Here is a 21,748-nt window from a genome sequence, read left to right as displayed (position 1 = left end):
CATCGATTCTGCGAGTACTTCATGAGAGCACACTGCAATTACTTTCCCCAACCTGCCTTCAGCTAATAATAGCGAACAAGCAGCCTTCTGCGCACATCACTTGAATGAAACGCGAATGCTCGACTGAATTACCGCTTCAGATGGAGAGGTCGAGGCAAGCCTCACATTTGTCTTCGGCAGCCACGAGCAACAAGCTGTCTCCGTGGAGCCGAAGGGGGGAGGCAAAGTGAAAGCGTGCGATGCGAGTCCGGGCGGTTTCTATCCATCTCTGACCCTCAGATGTCGCTACTGGTCCCAGACTGCTTGGACAAGGAGGCATTCTGCTTAAGGTTCGTGTTACACTGTAAAAACATAATGCTTGACAGCAATAAAAACAAGCTGAACAACGGAGGGGACATCACAGGGCTCTCTCCCTGCCTCCGGTGCAGATGGCAGCGAAACCGGAAGTCAGACAGCCTTCGTTGGGACGTGGGTGGGGTCTGCCAAAGAAACAGGAAGGAACCGCCGGAGAGGACGTCTGGAACCCTGCAAGCTCCATGCTGAAGTCCCGGCCTCATCAGAGGGACCGGGCGAAGAGCGAGGTAGACTAGATGGCAGCAGAGGCATGACGGGGCTCCTGAGTGGTGAGGAGAGCCCTGCGGCGTGCCGAGGAGATGGCCAGCGAATCTGCAGACTGAGCCGTGAGTGAGGGCTTGGCTGGTTGCATTGCCGTTGTCCATTCTCTTAGCGGACCCATGTCTGTAAGGCGCACGCTGAAGGACACGCCATGAGCGTGCACATTGGGTGTCTGAAAGAGACGCCGTGAGCTGGAATATCATTTTCTGTACTCTTTTTTTTCTTTTTTTTTTTTTTTTACTTGTTACATTCTGATTTAATAATATTATTTGCTATTGCGATAGAAAAGATTGTCAGCTCTCGGTCGCCCAATAAAAACAAGCATTTACAATGCAATGATTTCGCCTTTGCAAAAGTTAGAGCTATTGGCATTGTAAATGACAAAAATTTTATTTATGTGTTGGTTTTGAAAACCGATAAATAAATGGCATTGTCATTTACATTACCAATAGCTTAATCTCTCGCAAATGTGAGACCTATTGTACCCTACTGGACGAGCTCAGCAGACAGCAATAACTACCACACACACACACACACACACACACCCAGAGCCACAGACACCCAGAGCCAAACACACACACACACACACACACACACCCAAAGCCACACACACACACACACCCAAAGCCACACACACCCACACACACCCAAAGCCACACACACACACACCCAGAGCCACACACACACACACACACCCAGAGCCACACACACACACACACCCACCCAGAGCCACACACACACACACACACACACACACCCAGAGCCACACACACACACACACACACCCAGAGCCACACACACACACCCAGAGCCACACACACACACACACACACACACACACACACCCAGAGCCACACACACACACCCAGAGCCACACACACACCCAGAGCCACACACACCTACCCAGGAGAGCAAGCACAGCGAGGGGGCAATGAAGCAAGCACAGCGAGGGGGCAATGAAGCAAGCACAGCGAGGGGGCAGGGAAGCAAGCACAGCGAGGGGGCAGGGAAGCAAGCACAGCGAGGGGGCAGGGAAGCAGGCACAGCGAGGGGGCAGGGAAGCAAGCACAGCGAGGGGGCAGGGAAGCAAGCACAGCCAGGGGGCAGGGAAGCAAGCACAGCCAGGGGGCAGTGAAGCAAGCATACTCCATTTAGGCACATAAATTGACGCATCGAGTGCATTTTTAAACTGCAGTCAGACAAATATATAATTAAATAGTGAACACGCTACATGTGACGGAACCCAGGCAGGTTAGCCTAACAATTACAATAAAGGCAAAGGTTTCAGGGCTTAGGACAAGCAGTATATGCTATGTACTCTCAAGGACTAACATACCAAAACCATAAAGCATATTTGTGTATACATATGCAGCACTACATCAATCTCACTTAAAATGCCAACAGAAAGAAAAGCTAAAAAGAACAAAGGCAAAGCATTTTAAGGCAACACAATGGTCACAGTATTTTTAAGTAAAAATGTCACATTCTGTGCTCTGCATTTCTGTCTAGCACCAGTATTGATCCTAGCTGTATGGTTTTACGGTCAAGTTTTCAGTTACTGAAATAAGCGAACTGATAATCGGCATGCATTCATAAATAAAAATCTAAATTACCGTATAGGTCGGGGTTGACAAGTGATTTTCTGGCCACAACTGACAAGACTACCATGAAGAAGAAAGGGGGTGGGAAATAAAGCCCAACAGTGAATAAGGTTGTTAAATGTCAACTTTACACGCTAAAGAACAAAAGAGGATGGATGAATGCTTACAAAAAGTCCAGCTACAGGCAATTGTTCGAGCAGAATTCCAGCCCATCGTGTTTTTTCCTCACTTCAGATTAGATCCAGCCACATGCAAATCAGCATTGGTCCTGCTCCAATTGGAACAGCTCAAACAGAACTGATAAACCAGGTCTTCTTTGTACCTGAACACAGGCTACCCAAGCCCGGGTTCGGCCCAATAGGGTTTTTTCAGTTGAGTGTACCATGTTTTCAGTGACCACGGGACCCATTTCTGAGTAAACCCCTCGTCACTTACAACCATGATCATGCCGGTTTCGATCTTCGGATACAATGTATTTCACATCTGTTATTTGGTAAAGATATTCTTTTATAGAAAGTAGGTATGTGGTAAGGAACAGAATAGTCTTCTTATCCAACGAATAAAACATACTTTTCATTAATTACATTTTTAGTTATGTTTAAGAAAAGATTTGGCATCCGTATATTACTTCAGCCGCTTTATATAGCCAACATGTGGGCTGCATTTGTATTAGAAAGTACATTTGCTGGTAAAAGCATAAGTAGCACATTTCTCTGTTTCTGCTAGTCCCTCGTGAACTGGAAAGTGTGCAACTTTACGCAATTCTGATGTAAATAAAAAATAACTAACGGCTTAGCTCAACAATGATGGGGTGGTGTCTCAGATCTGTACGGCGAAATACCATCGGCCGGAAAACATGCATCACGGATTGCAGTTGTTTTTTTGGGACCAGGACAGAGCTGGATAGTTAGGAAATGTAAATGTAAATGTAAATGTGTTTCGATTTATATAGCGCAACACTTTAACCCAGGGGTCTCAAGGCGCTTGCTTAGGGAACCCGTCCTGGTATTCCCCTGTGAGATACCCCGGCCGGGTATCCACAAGGTGAAAGCCAGGCATCCCGCCGCGAGGGGCCGTAGTGGAGATTAAGCAAGCTATTGCCCAGAGTCGCAGAGTGTGACCCCGTGAGTCGAGTAGGCACCGGAGCGAGAATTGTCGACTCCGTGGAATTTTTGAGCCCGAGACCCGCCGAGGCGGGGAATCGAACCCTGGTCCACGGCCGATCTCAGCTTCCGGGTCTGCGCCTCTAACCACTGAGCCACGCTTCTCCACAAGGTGAAAGCCAGGCAAAAGAGACCGAAGGGGTCGAGTTGCATGTTCTAATCAAATCAATTTGGCTTTATGCTTTAGCTGTTTCGGGACGAGATCCCGTGTCCCTTGCTCCTCCACACTGCACTCCCAAGTGTTCCAATCAGGTCAGTGCGGCCTCCTGGGTAAACAGCGCGAACGAAAAGGACCGAGATCACATAAGAGTTAAAGCTACTTGTAGCCCTCAAAGTTGTAACAAGTTCTAGATGTAACAGTTTATAATTAACATACACCACGGGGCGTGTAAGAGGTGAATGGGCGTGGCTAGCGTAGGCTTACTTTGTGGACTGCCTAGCAAACTACTGAGAAAAGTTGTGAGAAGTTCTAGATATTACCGGTAAGAGGAAGCGGTGGTACACCTAATGATCTAATTAGGGATTTTTTTTATTTTAACCCAACGGTTGATCCCTAGGAGTTGTGAATGTGTCCTTCCTCATCTTTACCGATACCGAAGATGGTGCAAGTACAGGTCTCAGAGGAGTACCACGGTCGTGGCAGCCTACGGGAGGGGGGACGGGCTCATGGAAAGCGGGAGGGGGGACGGGCACACGGACAGCGGGAGGGGGGACAGGCTCACGGACAGCGGGAGGGGGGGCGGGAACGGGCTCACGGACAGCGGGAGGGGGGCGGGAACGGGATTCTAGACACACAAAGACGTAAAAATATACCGTGGAACAGCAACAAAACACGCAAAAACGTAAAACAAACAGGGAGACAACATGAAACTGGGTACAGTACAAAGGGAAAACAAAATTATAAACAAAATGCTGCTTACCTGATCGGAAATAAAAACAACTTCCTGGCGACTTAAATCTCGCAGACCACTCCGGATAAAGGCACTTCGAAAATGACCAAAACAACACGGAAAAAAAAAAAACATCCGCCCACCGCCGCATGACGTTTTAAAAGGGGTGGAGAGGAAAAAAATCGCCGAAACGCCCACGAATCGCCTTGGTGAATGACGGACAGATCTCTCTTCCAATGGCTAGCCTCCATTCATGGAGCTAGCCAATGGAAGAGAGAGGCGGAACTAAGGCCATACTGTTATAACAAAAGATTTCGCCTGCGCGAAACGCTGCTGCGCAGCTGTTCGCCAGGCGAAACCTAACAAGCTAGTGTGGCACACCAAGTGTGGTGTGTACCGTTTAACTTATGTTTGTTTTACTTCATGTCCCCCTTGCCATGTTCGATATGTAGTGCTTCACTGATCTCTTATTTTAAATGGGTTTCTCTAATTCAGTTTCATTCTGCAGTGTTGCCTTCTCTCGCTATGGTTTCTCTATGGGGGTCTCAGACCAACATATCCTTCAGTGACACTGAAACAGAGGTGCAACTAGAGTAAAATTGCGGGAGGGGGGCTAATTCTTCCAGCAATCAGAAGAGTGGAGCTGCAGGGGCTCTAAGAAGGGGTGAAAGTACAACAAAGCCTCGTTAGCAAGTAAATGGTCTTTTAAAGACCTGTGAAGTGCTCGGGTGCGGCTGAGTGTGTGCCAGGGAAGCTGTCTCAGCCCAGGCTGCGACACACGACTGGGGAGGCTAAAGCCCTTTGAGCCCAATGGGCGTGGCGCGCCTGCACTGAAATAATGTTCTCATCTGAGAGAGTTTGGATTATTGGTTACTGAGAGGTCACTTCCCTATCTTTGCGCCCAGAAAAAGAGTCTTCCCTGTTACTGAATCTTAGGATGCAGTGAAATCCGCAAATGTGAATCATCAGCTCGATGGCTCCAAATGAGCCTTTATGTTGATATTTCTTATATGTTTTTATGAAAAAGACTGCATTTCTTTTAGTACTGCTAGGTCAGTGACAAGACAATATGCATGCGTACCAATGGCAAAGAATGATTTTAACCAGTCTAAAACTAAATTCTTTCACCTCTAGTCAAATAATTTTGTTTTCCTTACTAATATGTGACCACCACGGAAAGTCGTGCTATTCACAATCCCTGATTTTGTGAGGTCATTCCGGAGTAGTGTGCTACTGGATAAAAAAGCTCTTCGATGCCTTGTCAAGGGTAGTAAGCTCTATATAAATGCAATTACAATACAATACATAGGACAGTGAGGTTTACAAGGCCCTTCATAGCTCACTGTCTTATGTTAGAAGGTTTGCAATTTATTAACAGCAAGTAACAGAAGGATCTCTGTGTTAAAAGCAGTAACCTATTTACCCATCTGCATAAATCTATCTAAACCTATAACAACCAAGCGTGCATTGCCTTTTTAAATAAATGTGAGTAAGTACTAGCCCCAGCATCTTTCTTTTGCTCACGACAAAATAAATATGGATAAATACAGAAACAAGCATTACAATGCAATGGTTTCGCCTTCGGAAAAGTTAGAGCTATTGGCATTGTAAATGACAAACTTTTTATTTATGTGTTGATTTTGAAAACAGATCTATAAATGGCATTGTCATTTACAAGGCCAATAGCTTTATGCAGCAGCGCTGCCAAGGGACTCTGCGTGTGCCGCGTAGTTGTTTGCCTCTGTAGTGAAACTACTACGCACGCTCAAAGCTTTGCTCTACAAAGTCTGAAAGTGACATTTGCTCACGCACTTCAGCTCTGAACATGGCTGCGATCCCCAGCGTGCACGAGCATTGGCTGTACTAGCGTCACCTGCATAACTACCCAAGGCGCTATACGTAAAGACAAACTACAGCATCAGAACATACCAATAAAAGCAGTACCAATAAACCAAACTATGCTACTGATTACGCAAAATGGATGTTTGTTTGCGCTGTCTGCATGCAAGCATGCAAGCATCGCAAAAAAAAAACTCTGCGCTACACAGCATGCAACAATATAACATTACGATGCCGGACGGAACACAGATAACGGACGTGTTTCTGCTTGCGCTGTGTGCATGGCAGCAATGCCCTAGTATTCAGTGCTGTACATTAAGCTACAACATAATGTTACAGTGTACTACCGGCGACTGGTAACAGTTACCAGCTGCTGCCGCAGTAACGCAAGAGCTTGCAAACGGTGACTAGGGCACGAGTTGCTTCCCGTGAATCCATCTAACAAACCAGTGCAATATCCTGCAGCTTGCAGAACACCTCTAGTGAATGCTGTCTGCTGAACAGACGAGGAAAGGGCGCCTAGAAGGCAGGCCATCAGCTGTGCTCACTGGGTGTAGCATTGGTGAACATGTTACCAGTCTGTGCCGCTGCTGTCAACACGGTGACACTGGCAGCGCCCCGCCATGCCCTACAGACACCCAGCACAAAAGCGGGAGAGCAGTGTGAGCCTCCCGGCATGTCCTCGGGCTGACCAGCTCCCTGGACTCGCCTCGAAGCTGCAGTGGCCCCAACACTCTGGGCGTCGCGATGGGCAGAGGAGATGTCCCCATTACTATTTTTTTACCCTCTGTATTGTATTCTTCCTATCTGCGTTGTGTCGTCCAATCTCCTGTTTTATGTTAAACAACCGGTTCAATCCAAAAGTGCGCAGAGTATGGGGCAGCTTTTTGCACGTGGCTCAACCTGCATGGCCGTCAAAATAACATGCACAAAAGGTTTGGGCAACGTTTTGGGCACCCTTATTTTCATCACGAAACTAATGTCTGCATAGTTTCACCCAGGCACTAACCCGAGAAGCTATCCTTTTGGCAAAACTCGGGACTGAGACCAAAAACCGTGTCCTCGTCTTTTCCACACCATTTCACACTAAGTCAGGGGCTCAAAATAAAGCATTTTGGTGCGAGACAACCCCCTAACTACACTCTCCCAACAACTCTATGCTACTTATCTGGACAGCACCGACAGACCCCTCATTGCCCGCCACCCCTCCCGGGTACCACCAAACGCGAGCCCTTACCTTCTCCCCGGTGACCACGTGCAGGCCCTCGCGCACCTTGGCGAAGGAGCCCTCGCCCAGCTTGCGGCCGATGCGGTAGCTGCCCACCTGCTTGGTGTGCTGGAAGCTGCGCAGTCTGTCCCGGGACACGGTGCTGACGGGAGGGGGACGGGCACACGGACAGCGGGAGGGGGGACGGGCACACGGACAGCGGAAGGGGGGATGGGCACACGGACAGCGGGAGGGGGGCGGGTTAACGGGCACACAGACAGTGAGGTGTCTATTCCACTGCTCATCTCGGGTGCGGCTGCTAACCCCATCTGACCCCTCAAATCTTCCGCGTTCTGGAGAGAAGACCCCACAAGAGAACTCTTCGTCTTCTGATACTATCAGCTCCGAGGTCAGAGCTGATCTCTGACGCTCGGCGGAGGGTTGTTAATTCTACCTTCCTCACAAACTAATCTTCCTACCAACAGCTAATGTGGTGTCAGGAAGTTAAGAGAAGGGCATGGATAAGTGTTCAATTGCACGGCCGGGGGCATCTTCGGTGGGTAGGGGGGAGGCGTGGGTCCTCGGTGAGAGGGCGGGGGAGTGTTGTGTCACGTGGAGGCTGGGCTGTTCGATAAGGTGGGTAGTGGGGTCTAGCGCACTGAGGTCACTCTTTAGGGTGGGACTATTGGCGGGAGGTGGGGAAGGAAGCTGATTGCAGAGGAGGAGGGAAGGGGTGTTGTAGGAGCGTTCAGGGGACCACTCTGGGGGCGGGGCGATGGTGGACTAAGAGGGCAGAAGCCCTCGGCTCTCTTGGTTAAGGGAGTGAGGTAGGATCGGGGGACTCACTAACCTGGAGATGCTGAGGCATCGGGGGTCTGTTCTGCATGAGCTGTCCCAGTTCTTTGCAGAGTGATCCTATTGAGGGTTTAACTGAGTATCCCCTTCCCGATGCTCACTTAGGGATTTCATCCAGGGGGGTTCCTCTGGTTGGGTTGCAATGGGCCACTCAGGCCACCTAGACGATGCAGGGGGGGCCGTTGCTCCTAGGACCAAGATGAATTGCAGTGAGGAATGGAGGCTTTGCTGGTGCCTTTTGGGATTAGGGGGCCCCCTAGAGTTAATGCAGTTTAGGCTCCAAGTCCTCAGGTGAGTCTTGAAATTCGACGTTAAAGGTGGACAACGATGAGCTTCAAGCTCCATGCTTGAGCAGTTGGTGTCTAAACATGGCGGCCAGTTTAAGGTCAGGCGGCCTATTTGCCGAGAAGTGAGCTGGTGCTTGCAGTCATCAGGTGAAGCAATGAATTTAGTGTCCCCTTGGGTCGTTCCGTGGGTCCTCTATTCTCGGTCCGGACCAGGAGTCTAAAGGGTCAGATCCGGTCAGGATGTCCTCTTTTTTTGACTGTTTAAAGCTAGCGGGCGGCCATTTTGAATGCAGGCAACCCCAAAGGAGAGAAGCACATTGCTAGACCGATGATGTGGCCAGCGTTTACTTGTAGAGGGGACTCTACAGCTGGGTCTGGTGTTTGTTGGGGTCAGTGCTATGCCTACGACCTCCGCTGAGCCTTTGCTGGGTGGTTAGACTCCGTGGCGATTCATGCCATTTGCTCCTTAGTTGAGCAGTTGATGTCTGATGTTGGCGGCCATTTTAAGGTCAGGTGGTCTTCTAAATGGGAATCGAGTTGGTGCTCGAGGTTCTTCTGCAAAGCCAAAAGGCAGTTGCTGCTTGACATAATAATAATATTAATAATGCTAACTATTTTTCTCATGTACCGCAATTTGACTGTTTCTAACTGTTAGAAATGAGAATTATTACTTTTACTAGTTTAATAGTGCTCAATTTATCAAAGTTTTTAAGAAGAAATGTACATGTGCACTAGGTGTGAGTTGATCTTGTGATGCATACAGGAAGCATTAATGAGCGCTTGACTCACTCTGGCATGGAGGATTTTAGAATGGTGTGAACACCCTAAAGGCAATTATACTTACAGCTTTCTGAAGTTACATTTGCTTTCTAATGTACTCCCCTTTAAAAAGGACCATACACAGTTTCATTTTTTTCCCTTCGGAGTCCCACAGTCCTAACTTCAGAGAATGGAAATGTAAACTATAGATACGCCATCACAATGGTAGTAGTTACAGGTTTGTGAGCATTAGTAGAGGAACATAGTTACTTGAGTAAATTGATGTGAATGAAGTCTGCATTTTCTAACAGTTTGACTGAAAAGTGAATGATGGCTTGTAAGTTGAATTTTTTTTCCCTTTGTAAATTTTCAGTGTTCTCACACAATCTAGGTCTGACAGCTTTGCGAAGTGATGAAGTAATTGATCTAATGATTAAAGAATACCCAACCAAGCATGCAGAATATTCAGTTATACTGCAGGAGAAAGAACGTCAACGAATCACTGATCACTACAAAGAATACTCGGTAAGCAATAGTCAGTAGTAAAACAACTAGGTGAATGAGCCTTTGAGCATAATATGTTGTGGGCTCATCAGATATGTGAAGATTTTGAATAGTTTAAGGTGCATACCTCTGGTTCCACGTGCTAAACGTTGACAGGCTGCACTTGGAAACGTTTTGATGTCCTTCTCTTTATATATTTTACACTGATTTTTACCATGTATTTATTTATTGATAGAATGTCATCTGCATCTCTAGAGACCACGCCAGTGTATATTTTCATGCACATTTTCTGCAAGAAATGTATTGTGGACAATAACTCACTGTAGTAAAGACTCCAAAAAGGTCTAAGGTGCCACTTGGCTATGCACCACTTATTCTCTATACCAGCGTTCATGACAGGTTTACAGTTTCACTATGAAGTGGCAGTTTTCCGCCCTTCGGTGTAGGAGTTATAATACAGATACATATCCCCTTTCTTGCATCAGTGGTTTAATACTATTAGAAATAAACCGTTATTGAGGGCATTCTGGCATTCTATTTTCTGGCAAGAGTAAACATCCAGTAAATATTTTGTAGCTGGATTCTTTTGTATGGTAAAACCTTTGTTATTAATGCTCTAAAGAAGCCTTTTCAATATTATCTTTAAAATTGACTTATTGGGCTTACAAAATAAAATCTTAACATCCATCTATCTCCTACTGGCAGTCGCCAGTAGATAGTTATAGTTAGAACCTAGTTTCTATAGGAAAAGCGGTTTTTATTTTGCGAATAACTTGGGGGCCGTTTGACGAATTTTCACGACATTTTCAAAACTAATTGTTCATTGAGGTCAGCTCCGGTTTTGAAAGTCTGGGGGCGATTGGTGAAGGGGGTCGAGAAAAAAAGGGGGGTCCCAAAACGTGTTTTCTCCATGTTAATTTCCATAGGAAACTTTAGACACGGCTACAGCCCGAACTGCCGAATGGAGTTACACCAAATTTGGCAAAAAGGTAGCTGGTGGTTCAGAAAGCACGCTTTTTTAAAAATGGTATAAATTCATTCAGTATTTTTTGAGATATTTATAGATTTAGAGATATCGATATTTGAGAATTGTGAGATCTGATTGGTTCAGGCATCCCGAGCATGAGCTTACCTGGGATTGGCTGCCAACACTTCAAACTAGGAAGCCTTGGCTGCCATGTTGTGACTCTGTTAAGTAGGAGAGGGTAGGGTAGGAACAGTGTGACCTTTCTAGGGTGCTCAGGGGTGTCACAGGGAGTCGAACGTAAAGAAACATTTTTATATGCTTTCGGCAGGATTCTCTTAGGGCCTGGAAATCATGGTGGGAAAAAGAACAAGCATTTACAATGCAATGGTTTCGCCTTTGGAAAAGTTAGAGCTATTGGCATTGCTCATGACATTTCTTTTTTTTTTTTTTACTTATAAATAAATGGCATTGTTATTTACATTGCCAACAGCTCTCTCAGCCCACACAGCTCTCTCAGCCCACACAGCTCTCACAGCCCACACAGCTCTCACAGCCCACACAGCTCTCACAGCCCACACAGCTCACAGCCCACACAGCTCACAGCCCACACAGCTCTCACAGCCCACACAGCTCTCACTGCCCACACAGCTCTCACAGCCCACACAGCTCTCACAGCCCACACACTAGCACTCCCTAGTCACTCTGCACTCCCTCGCACTCCCTTGCACTCTGCACTCCCTTGCACTCTGCACTCCCTAGTCACTCTGCACTCCCTAATCACTCTGCACTCCCTAATCACTCTGCACTCCATAATCACTCTGCACTCCCTAGTCACTCTGCACTCCCTAGTCACTCTGCACTCCCTAGTCACTCTGCACTCCCTAGCATTGGCAAAGTCAATTGGTGTTGCCTTTCGGACTTACTGGCATCCACAGTGCCTTTTGGTGATACTATACAACATGCTGTGCCAGGCAGAAGGCAACAAAGTACCCCAAGACACCTGCTGATCCTAAATTAAGCAAAACTCACATGAAGAAATAGACAATGAGGCTTCAAAAAAATGCCACAAAAATTGATACGGCCTTCTCTTTTGGGAACATAACCTAGACCTCCATTCCAACATATTTTAATAGATTAATCCTCACTTCTTCCTCATGCCTGGGTGTCAGTATTGCACACCTCTTACTGAAGAAAAACCTCTCCAAGCACAATCAGCTTTCACCAAACCACACAATACCACCAAAAAATAGTTGCACGCTTCGGAACTAAATGCATCAAATCACTGTAGTGAAGGGGCTGTGAGAAGGTCACAAAACAGACTAGACATCTGGTGAAAGCAATGGGTATAGATTCCATTGTGTACCCAACAAATAATTTGATAAATGTTACGGTTTCTCACACCCGATATGTGCGGATGGTTCCGATTGCAAGGGTAATTCATTATTATTCTGATTCTCATAGGACTGTCTTAGGAATGGCGTGGTAGTAGGACATCAAAGGAGTGAACTGCATAGCTTGTTGAACGGCAATGTTTAGAAATATGTCACAGTTTACACTATTGTGTGTCATCACTTATCCTGTAATCCCTTCTGACCCCACTCTACCCACTAACCTCATGTCCTACTTGTTATCCTTTAGTCTGTTGGTGTGCTATACAATGTGCCCCAATTCCGAGCTCTGCATGAATGTGTGCAAGTGATTTTCAATAAAGATTTTTGCTGTGCTGCCAGAGATTGAAGAGCTATACAATTAATAAATAAATAATCCACATGTGTAAAGTGCACAATCACCTGTAAGGGTCGGGAAGATTAAGCAAGCTATTGCCCAGAGTCACATGGTGCTGGGCTAATCTGCCACCGTTGAGGGATCGAACCGTGATCCCCAGATTCCGGAGTCAGTCGCCCTAGCCGCGGCGCCACACCTCTTCCTCTACACACTAGCTCATACAGTCTGATTTAATAATACATGTTTGAAGCATCAAAAAGGATACCATGTACTATAGCCATGATGTGCCGCTCACGGACATTGCTGCAGACAACATCCATTGTGCACGGTTGCAAATAGCGCGCACCCCTGAACAAATGTATACTAAAACGTACAAAAATGCCGCATCTTAGGCTTAGCTAAAATAGGCAGACAGTTAAACAATGTGTGTATGCTTCCCATATCTAGGCTGATTGCTATGCATGGCATACATGCTTCTAATTTCGGCTTATCAAAACCAGGAAACAACTTAAATAAAGGATTCTTTAGGGATCACTTGTTTCATGTAAAAATATTTGCATTGTAAACCAAATGTAAATGAATGACCGGTACGGGTCCACATTACATTGCATGTGAAAAAATGGTTGCGTATGCTCAAAATGTAGTTTAGGTGTGCCGAGTGAAGTGATCATCGGTAACGCTCCTCCATGTGGCTCAGTGTCACAGGAAAGAGATAAGCGTTCTCACGTACCGAATAAATTAAAACAAATATTTTTAAAAGACCCCCTAGAGAAGGAGCCACGAACTGAGGGCAATGGGGTGGGGCGGTTAGCGAGGGGCGAAATCTGAGACGTGGCAAAAAAGAAAAACAAGCATTTACAATGCAATGGTTTCGCCTTTGGAAAAGTTAGAGTTATTGGCATTGCTCATGACATTTTTTTTTTTTTTTTTACTTATAAATAAATGGCATTGTTATTTACATTGCCAACAGCTCTCACAGCCCACACAGCTCTCTCAGCCCACACAGCCCACACAGCTCTCAGCCCACACAGCCCACACAGCTCTCTCAGCCCACACAGCTCTCACAGCCCACACAGCTCTCACAGCCCACACAGCTCTCACAGCCCACACAGCTCTCACAGCCGACACAGGCCACACAGCCCACACAGCTCTCACAGCCCTCACAACCCTCACAGCCCACACAGCCCTCACAGCTCTCACAGCCCTCACAGCCCTCACAGCCCTCACAGCCCACACAGCCCACACAGCCCACACAGCCCACACAGCCCACACAGCCCACACAGCCCACACAGCTCTCACAGCTCTCACAGCTCTCACAGCCCTCACAGGCCTCACAGCCCTCACAGGCCTCACAGGCCTCACAGGCCACACAGCCCACACAGCCCACACAGCCCTCACAGCCCACACAGCTCTCACAGCCCACACAGCTCTCACAGCCCTCACAGCCCTCACAGCTCTCACAGCCCAACAGCTCTCACAGCTCTCACAGCCCACACAGCTCTCACAGCTCTCACAGCCCACACAGCTCTCACAGCCCACACAGCTCTCACAGCCCACACAGCTCTCACAGCCCACACAGCTCTCACAGCCCACACAGCTCTCACAGCCCACACAGCTCTCACAGCCCACACAGCTCTCACAGCCATCCGCCCACACAGCTGTCACAGCACAGCAGTTGCTCTCAGTGCAAGTGTGCACTGAAGCAGGTACTGTAGTAGAATTGGCCTATACCATGTACTGCACTGTGACATTTACACAGCACTTCATCCCCGGGCTGTGGAGCGCTCTGGTTTGCACGGAGACCCTAGGTGCAAAGGTTTAAGATGGCGTGGGTTCGAGCGTGACCAGTGCCTGTGATGCTGGGTGACGCGTGTGAGGTCTGGAGATGGGGACTCTGCGCAAGCGCAGATCGGCCCTCTTACGTGGCTGGTTATAATATACTACTTTGCACAAGCGCAGACATGCCCTGCCTCTTACATGGCTGCGCAGCCAAGTTTTAATGTGCTCCAGTTTTTTTGCTGTTTGCAAAGTCCTCTTATTCCTGCTGGCACGGAGTGGCGCATCTTCGGCGTTTCACCCTGTGCAAGATTTGTTGAAGGAAGGAACAGATAGGAGAGGGGCTGCTCCATGACACTGTGGTTGCCTTGACAGTGGTTGCTCACTTTTTTTTGCTGGGGGAACGAACAGACAGGCTGACATTGCAGCACGCACACAGAAAGACGGACCTTAGACACTGCAGGCACACAGACAGACAGAGACTGCAGGCACACAGATAGACGGACACTGGAGGCACACAGACAGACAGACGGACCTCGGACACTACAGACACACAGACATGCTGACACTGCACGCACACAGACAGACGGACACTGCAGGCACACACACAGACAGACGGACCACGGACACTGCAGGCAGGCAGACAGCCGATCACCGCAGGCACACAGATAGACGGACATTGCAATCGGACAGATGGACACTGCAGGCGCACAGATAGCGGGACACTACAGGCACACAGACAGACGGACACTACAGGCACACAGACAGACGGACACTACAGGCACACAGACAGATGGACATTACAGGCACACAGACAGGCACCGTATCCTGGCCGGTTGACATTGTAAACCTAGACACAAGGGTTGTTTCTTATTCCTGCTGGCACGGAGTGGCGCATCTTCGGCGTTTCACCCTGTGCGAGATTTGTTGAAGGAAGGAACAGATAGGAGAGGGGCTGCTCCATGACACTGTGGTTGCCTTGACAGTGGTTGCTCACTTATTTTTGCTGGGGGAACGAACAGACAGGCTGACATTGCAGCACGCACACAGAAAGACGGACCTTAGACACTGCAGGCACACAGATAGACAGAGACTGCAGGCACACAGATAGACGGACACTGGAGGCACACAGACAGATGGACACTGCAGGCACACACACAGACAGACGGACCACGGACACTGCAGGCAGGCAGACACCCGAAAAAATAAAAGTTGCATTACATAACTTCCTTGATTAACTATTTCCGAAAACAACGAGCCTACTATTTTGCAAAATATCTCAACTGATACAGTGAGTGAATGAGTTGATAAAGAACGGACCGAAGACGAAAAGGTGCAAAGTGAGAGGGTCAAAATTAAGTGTTGAAAGCGAAAGCTTTCAATTGTTTTTTTTTTTTTAAGTGGGTCATTTATTGAAGGAGAAAAAAAAAACGAAATACGTGCAATGAACTGTGAAGGGGAAACTTTCCAGAAAATTGTGCAGGGAGTAAAACTAACAATTCCAATTAATTCTTTTGGCGACGTTCTCACGCAAAAGTCCTACATTTTGTCGAGTCAATTTTTCGAGTAAAGAGTTTCGACTAGGTTTCCATAAAGATAATGGTGACAAGGCACCTGCTAATTGAAACCCTGCATCCGAGCACGTGAACTGAAGGTTAGCCATCTATCTCTGCCCCCGAAGGCCTGCCCCCACCTTCCCTCTCCCGCTGACCCCGATGTATTTATTTGTTTGCTGGGTTAATCGCAGCCCACCCGTCCCAAATCTCTCTGCGTTGTCACTCTCCCCGCACAGAATATCTGGAGAGAGGGCTGCGCGGCTTATCTGTGAAAACAGTTTGCTCGCAGGTTGAGCGGATTATTGGACTGCGCAAAATATTATCTCCCTGCTCGGCCGTCTGCGCGCGGGGGATTATCGCAATACCCGCAGAGAGAGAAATAGCCTTCATCCCCACAGACGGGGGCTGGGGGGGGATTAATGCCCCCACCCCTGCGTCCCCTATTACCGGGAGGCTTCCCTCCCCTCGATTAACCATCCGATCCTTCCGGCAGCCCCATTGGCTGTGGAGGATCCGGTCCTCCCCTGCGCCCGCTGTTCTCGGCATCCATTTTCAGAGACGCTCCATTTCGATGGTGACTCCGAGTCCTTGTGCGAGGCTGCGGGCGGTCCGGCCTACAGGGACGGCCGGCGGAATTATGCGGCAGTGGAGAAGCAATCTATGCGGCAGTGCAGATTAAATTATGCGGCAATAGAAGGGAAATGAAGCGGCACGGTGTAAATGTATACACGGTGGCCTTCCATTTGCTGGCACAAAAACCAGCCCTTAGAAGGACATTAGTTTCCAAACAAATGCATAAAATGGCTCTTTCAATATATTTGACTAAACTCCTCCTGCTCATATACATAAAATGACCTGTCCGTGAAAATTAGCGTAATATGGACATGTGTATAGGTCACCTCTTTCTATGAAAGCTTATATTAATCTTTTGCTATGCATGTGCGTTATCTGGCCATTCAAACTCTCAAACACGAACGGCGGGAGAGGACATGGACGGCGGGAGGGAGGCGGGAAACGTGCACAGGACAGCGAGGAGGGGGGAGGGGGGACGGCGGGAGGAGGGACACGGAGGAAGGCAGGACAGCAGCAAGCACGGCCCGGCCGGACCAGATTCCGGGGCGTTCCCGGCTTTTGGCTGACGTAGCATGACGTAGCCAAAAGCCAAAAATTCTCGGGAACGCCCCTGAATCTGGTCCGGCCATGACGGACGCCTCTCTGTTCCAATGGCTAGCCTCCATATATGGAGCTAGCCAATGAAACAGAGGGCGTATTCCAAGAGTCCGTTACTGAAGACTAGAGATTTCTCTGGGGGCGGAGCTTACGCTCCGTTCCCCAGTCGAAACCTAAAAAGGAAGGGTGCGAGGGTGTTGGGATGATTTCACTCGCACGGACACGCACGGACACACACGGACAGCGGGAGGGGGGCAGGCGGGCGGACACACACGGACAGCGGGAGGGGGCGGGCGGGCAGACACACACGGACAGCGGGAGGGGGACGGGCACACAGACAGCGGGAGGGGGGCGGGAACGGGGACACGAACAGCCGGAGGGGGGGGGCAAATGTCGTTTAGTTGTGCCGAGTGAAGTGATCATCGGTAACGCTCCTCCATGTGGCTCAGTGTCACAGGAAAGAGATAAGCGTTCTCACGTACCGAATAAATTAAAACAAATATTTTTAAAAGACCCCCTATAGAAGGAGCCACGAACTGAGGGCAATGGGGTGGGGCGGTTAGCGAGGGGCGAAATCTGAGACGTGGCAAAAAAGAAAAAAAAGGAAGGGTGCGAGGGTGTTGGAATGATTTCACTCGCACGGACACGCACGGACACACGCGGACAGTGGGAGGGGGGCGGGCGGACACACGGTCAGCGGGAGGGCGGCGGGCAGACACACAGTCAGCGGGAGGGGGGCGGGCGGGCGGGCACACGGACAGCGGGAGGGGGGCGGGAACGGGGACACGAACAGCGGGAAGAGGGGGCAAATGTAGTTTAGGTGTGCCGAGTGAAGTGATCATCGGTAACGCTCCTCCATGTGGCTCAGTGTCACAGGAAAGAGATAAGCGTTCTCACGTACCGAATAAATTAAAACAAATATTTTTAAAAGACCCCCTAGAGAAGGAGCCACGAACTGAGGGCAATGGGGTGGGGTGGTTAGCGAGGGGCGAAATCTGAGACGTGGCAAAAAAGAAAACAAGCACTCACCTGGGCTTCCTCCGGCGGCCGTATGACAAAATCAAACCCATAAAAAAAAAAAACGAAACTCCGCCCACCGCCGCAATGACGACATCGCAGAGGCGGAGAGCGAAAAAATCTCGGGATCGCCCCCGAATCTGGTCCGGCCTTGACGGACAGATCCGGCTCCCAATGGCTAGCCTCCATTTATGGAGCTAGCCAATGGGAGCCGGGGGACGTTCCTGTAGCCCATATAGTAAACATTAGATTGCAGCCTTCGGCAGGCGAAACCTAAAAATGGAGAGCAGTGTAGAGTGTTTTGTTTAATTAAGCCCCCCTGGTGGGCTAGTTCCCGGGAGCAATGTTTTGTTATAATGCAGGGCCACTAATCTGCATTCCAGATTCTTTAGTCCTGGCGCTGACAGGCCCCCAACCCCTTTGAGGTAACATAGGGTGATAGTAGTAGAATATACATATTGACACTATTATCTCATGAGAGAAGGAGAATAAGGATGGAAAGACAGAAAAAGATAAATGACAAAATTTTATCAAGCGTCTTACTGTTTTAAAGTTTCTGTGCTGTGGAACTCGGGATGTTCAGTCCTGCCTCCAACACCTCTGAGGTGGAATAGAATGATAACAGTAGAATATAGACGGTTACACAATATACTCTCAGAAGGGGAGAAAAAGAATAGGAATTAAAAGAGAGAACAAGACGAAATGTCTGTCGGAAATGTAGGGATCGTCAAGGCATTCAGTTAGGCACTATGGGGGTATTAGCATGGAAGTGGCAGAGAGGCGTTAGCCTTCTTGGCTAAACGCCTCTCTCCGCCATTTCATTAACGGGAGACTGCACCATATTATTTAGGATGCGTTTTCCCCTGTAATGGGGCTAAGTTTTCCAACTTAGCTCCAACACAGGTTAATGTACAGGATGGGATACCTTCCTGTACATAAACAAACCATGGAATTTTGCTTTTTGCATGTCTGCTGCACAAGGCAGTACACATGGAAAAAGCAAAAAAGAGGATAAATAATTTTGCTTCTATTCGCCATCTTAAGACCAGGATTTTTTTGGTCTTAAGTTCGGGGCTACCCCCTGTTATCGCCACCCTATCGCAAAGTTTAGCATGAAAAGGGCAACTATTATCAAGGCAGCGTTAAGCCGCTTAACGTGGCTTTAAGCCACGTTAAGTGGCTTAACGCTGCCTTGATAATAGGGAGCTGAAGCTATTGCCACCACAACGTCACAAAAAGTGATGTTGTTGTGGAGATAGGGGCTTGATATGCCCCTCACTTTTAAAGGCCAGTAACCTGTATTTCAAATTGTTTTGTCCTGGCGCCGACAGGCCCCCAACCCCTCTGAGCTACAGCAGGGTCACAGTAGTAGAATATACACTGTGAAACTATATAGCTCATGGGAGAAGGAGAATACGTACGAAAAGACAGAAAAAGATAAATGACAATGTTATCAAGCGTTTAACATCTTTACTGTTGTTGTTGTGTGGGAAATGGGTATGTTGAGTCCTGGTGCTCACGCGCCCCCAACCCTTTTGAGGTACTACACGGCCACAGTAGTAGAATATACACGGCAACAGTGTACTAGCTCATGGGAGAAGGAGAATAGGGATGAAAAGACAGAAAAAGATAAATGATGAAATGTTAGCAAGCGTTTAGTGTTATTGCTGTCTGGGACTTGGGAATGTTTACTCCTAGCGCTGAAAGGCCTCCAACTCCTCTAAGATAAAATAGAAAGGCAGTAGTAAAATATATACAGCCCCTCTATCTCATCTAAGGGGAGAAGAAGAATAGAGAGTAGAAGAGATAAATTACAAAATGTTATCAAGCGTCTGACAGGTTTCATGTTTGTGTTCTCTGGAACTCAGGTATTTTCGGTCCTAGCGCCGACAGGCCCCGAACTCCTCTGAGATGAAATGGAAAGATAGTAGTAGAACATACACGGTTACACTATTTCACCCCGGGGGAGAAGACCAATAGGGGTGAGAAGAGAGAAAAAGATAAATGTCTCCTGAATTCTGTCTGTTTGTGAACAGGTGTTGCTGACGTTAGATATAAATGCAAATAAAGAAATAATATAACAACTGAATATCAAACACATGTTGAACTTTTTAGAATCTTTTATACAATTACCTAAAGTTTCAAAATCTTGATAACTGTTGATATCCATATATAATAGAACTTTAAACTACATATGATTCTTTGAATAAATACTTTTAGTTAGTTGTTTCCTACAACACAAAAAGCAATTATAATGGTTAATTCCACTATTCTGATAAATAGTTACGTTTTATACATGTCTACTATCCCTGGATCTAGCAATCTACAAGTCTGTAATCTCTTTTGTTGTTGCAAAAGAAGAATCAGACGCTGATGAACGGAAGCTGGATCACTCACTGGAGACAGGGAAATGACTCGCAAAAACGAATCCATTTTCGAAGGGTTGGGTGTGGTTTATATATTCTTTGGTTACAAAGTAGTCTATGGAAGCAACGTGCTGCCCCACGCCTGTAGATATTATGTTTTTCGGTTAACATGTGCTCACTTTTAGACTGTTTGACATGTGCACGTGTTGGGAAAAGGTTCAAAATTGTTAACCGCTAAAGCTTGTCATTTGCATCCTCACACGCGTTAACTGCTTGAAATGTGCACACGTTGGCAGAGGTTGAAAACTGTTACCCGCCAACGCGTCTCATTTGCTTTCTCATGACTGAAAACGTTTAATACTTGCTATGATTCTGAATAGAAGACATATGAATAAACCATGATTCCGATTTTAAAAATTAAAAACAACATAGGAAACATTTAGCATTAGAATTGTTTAATATGTTGATTAGTGCTTGATTGTGGTTGAATTATGAGTCATGACACAGTACTGTTAGTCATTTTATGAGTACAGAAGTATGGATGTATTTATGTAATTCACCTGAAAAAACATAGGTTTGAGGGACGTTATAGTTAGAATAAATCATTTAAAACACCTTATAAATTCACTGAAAAAAACACAGGTTTCAGGGACGTTATAGTTAGAAAATAGCTTTTAAAAAAACCTTAGAAATTCACTGAAAAAAACACTGTGATGTCACGGACCATGTCATGAATGATGTAATATTTGACATCATCAGCAGTGCATTGCGGGGGCGGTGGTTAGTTAGCTGAACTAACTATAACGGCCGAATTTCTCTGGTTTTGCATGAGTGAAATGTCCAACTAACTATAGCGTCCCTGAAACCTGTGTTTTTTTCAGTGAATATATATATTTATATATAACATCTGAGTGGTTGTATTGATCTGTGAGTCGGTGTGGAGTAGTGTGGGTTTGATGGTTGTGTGAGTGTATAAGTGGGTGTGCAAGTGGTTCCGTGAATGTCATCAGTGATGTGATTTGAGATGTCATCAGAGAGGTCACAGACTATGTCATGAGTGATGTAATATGTGAAGTCATAATCAGTGCTTTGTGGGGCGTACGTTATAGTTAGCGCAGGTAACTAGAACTGCTGAATGTCTATGGTTTTGTGAGTGTAAATTCTGAGCTTTACTATAACGTCCCCGATTTTTTTCAGTGAATTCTTACGTTTTTGTTTTAATTTTATTTCTTAACTAGAACATCCCTGTAACCTCTGCTTTTGTGGTGAATTTCGAAGGTTCCAAAAAAATATATTACCTAACTGTAACCTGCAACCTGTAAGAATGGGTGTATAGGTCGATGAGTGGGTATGGGTATCGGGATGGCTAAGTGGCAGAAATTTGGAAGATACAGCCACAGATACCACTCGCCGGACCCACACACAAATTTGCATGCTGTTCCACCCACTGG

The 21,748-nt window shown here is 47.2% G+C and overlaps 1 protein-coding gene across 2 annotated transcripts in view; it reads left to right on the top strand.

Annotated features, from left to right (window-relative positions):
- The window catches only part of PHF10 (PHD finger protein 10), a 678,055-nt gene that overhangs the window by 145,798 nt on the left and 510,509 nt on the right, over positions 1-21,748 (top strand). Inside the window, exon 4 of one of the 2 annotated variants that reach the window (XM_086927105.1) lies at positions 9,608-9,741. In XM_086927105.1, the coding sequence (XP_086783231.1) occupies positions 9,608-9,741 (134 nt within the window). Of the gene's footprint in view, positions 1-9,589; positions 9,742-21,748 lie in introns of both variants that reach the window. The other variant, XM_086927104.1, reaches the window with a different exon arrangement.

This window comes from Lissotriton vulgaris, chromosome 6 (assembly GCF_964263255.1).
Source record: "Lissotriton vulgaris chromosome 6, aLisVul1.2, whole genome shotgun sequence".
NCBI classification, from domain to species: Eukaryota; Metazoa; Chordata; class Amphibia; order Caudata; family Salamandridae; genus Lissotriton; species Lissotriton vulgaris.
Note: the sequence above shows the minus strand (reverse complement) of the source record. Positions and strands in the feature narration are given on the sequence as shown.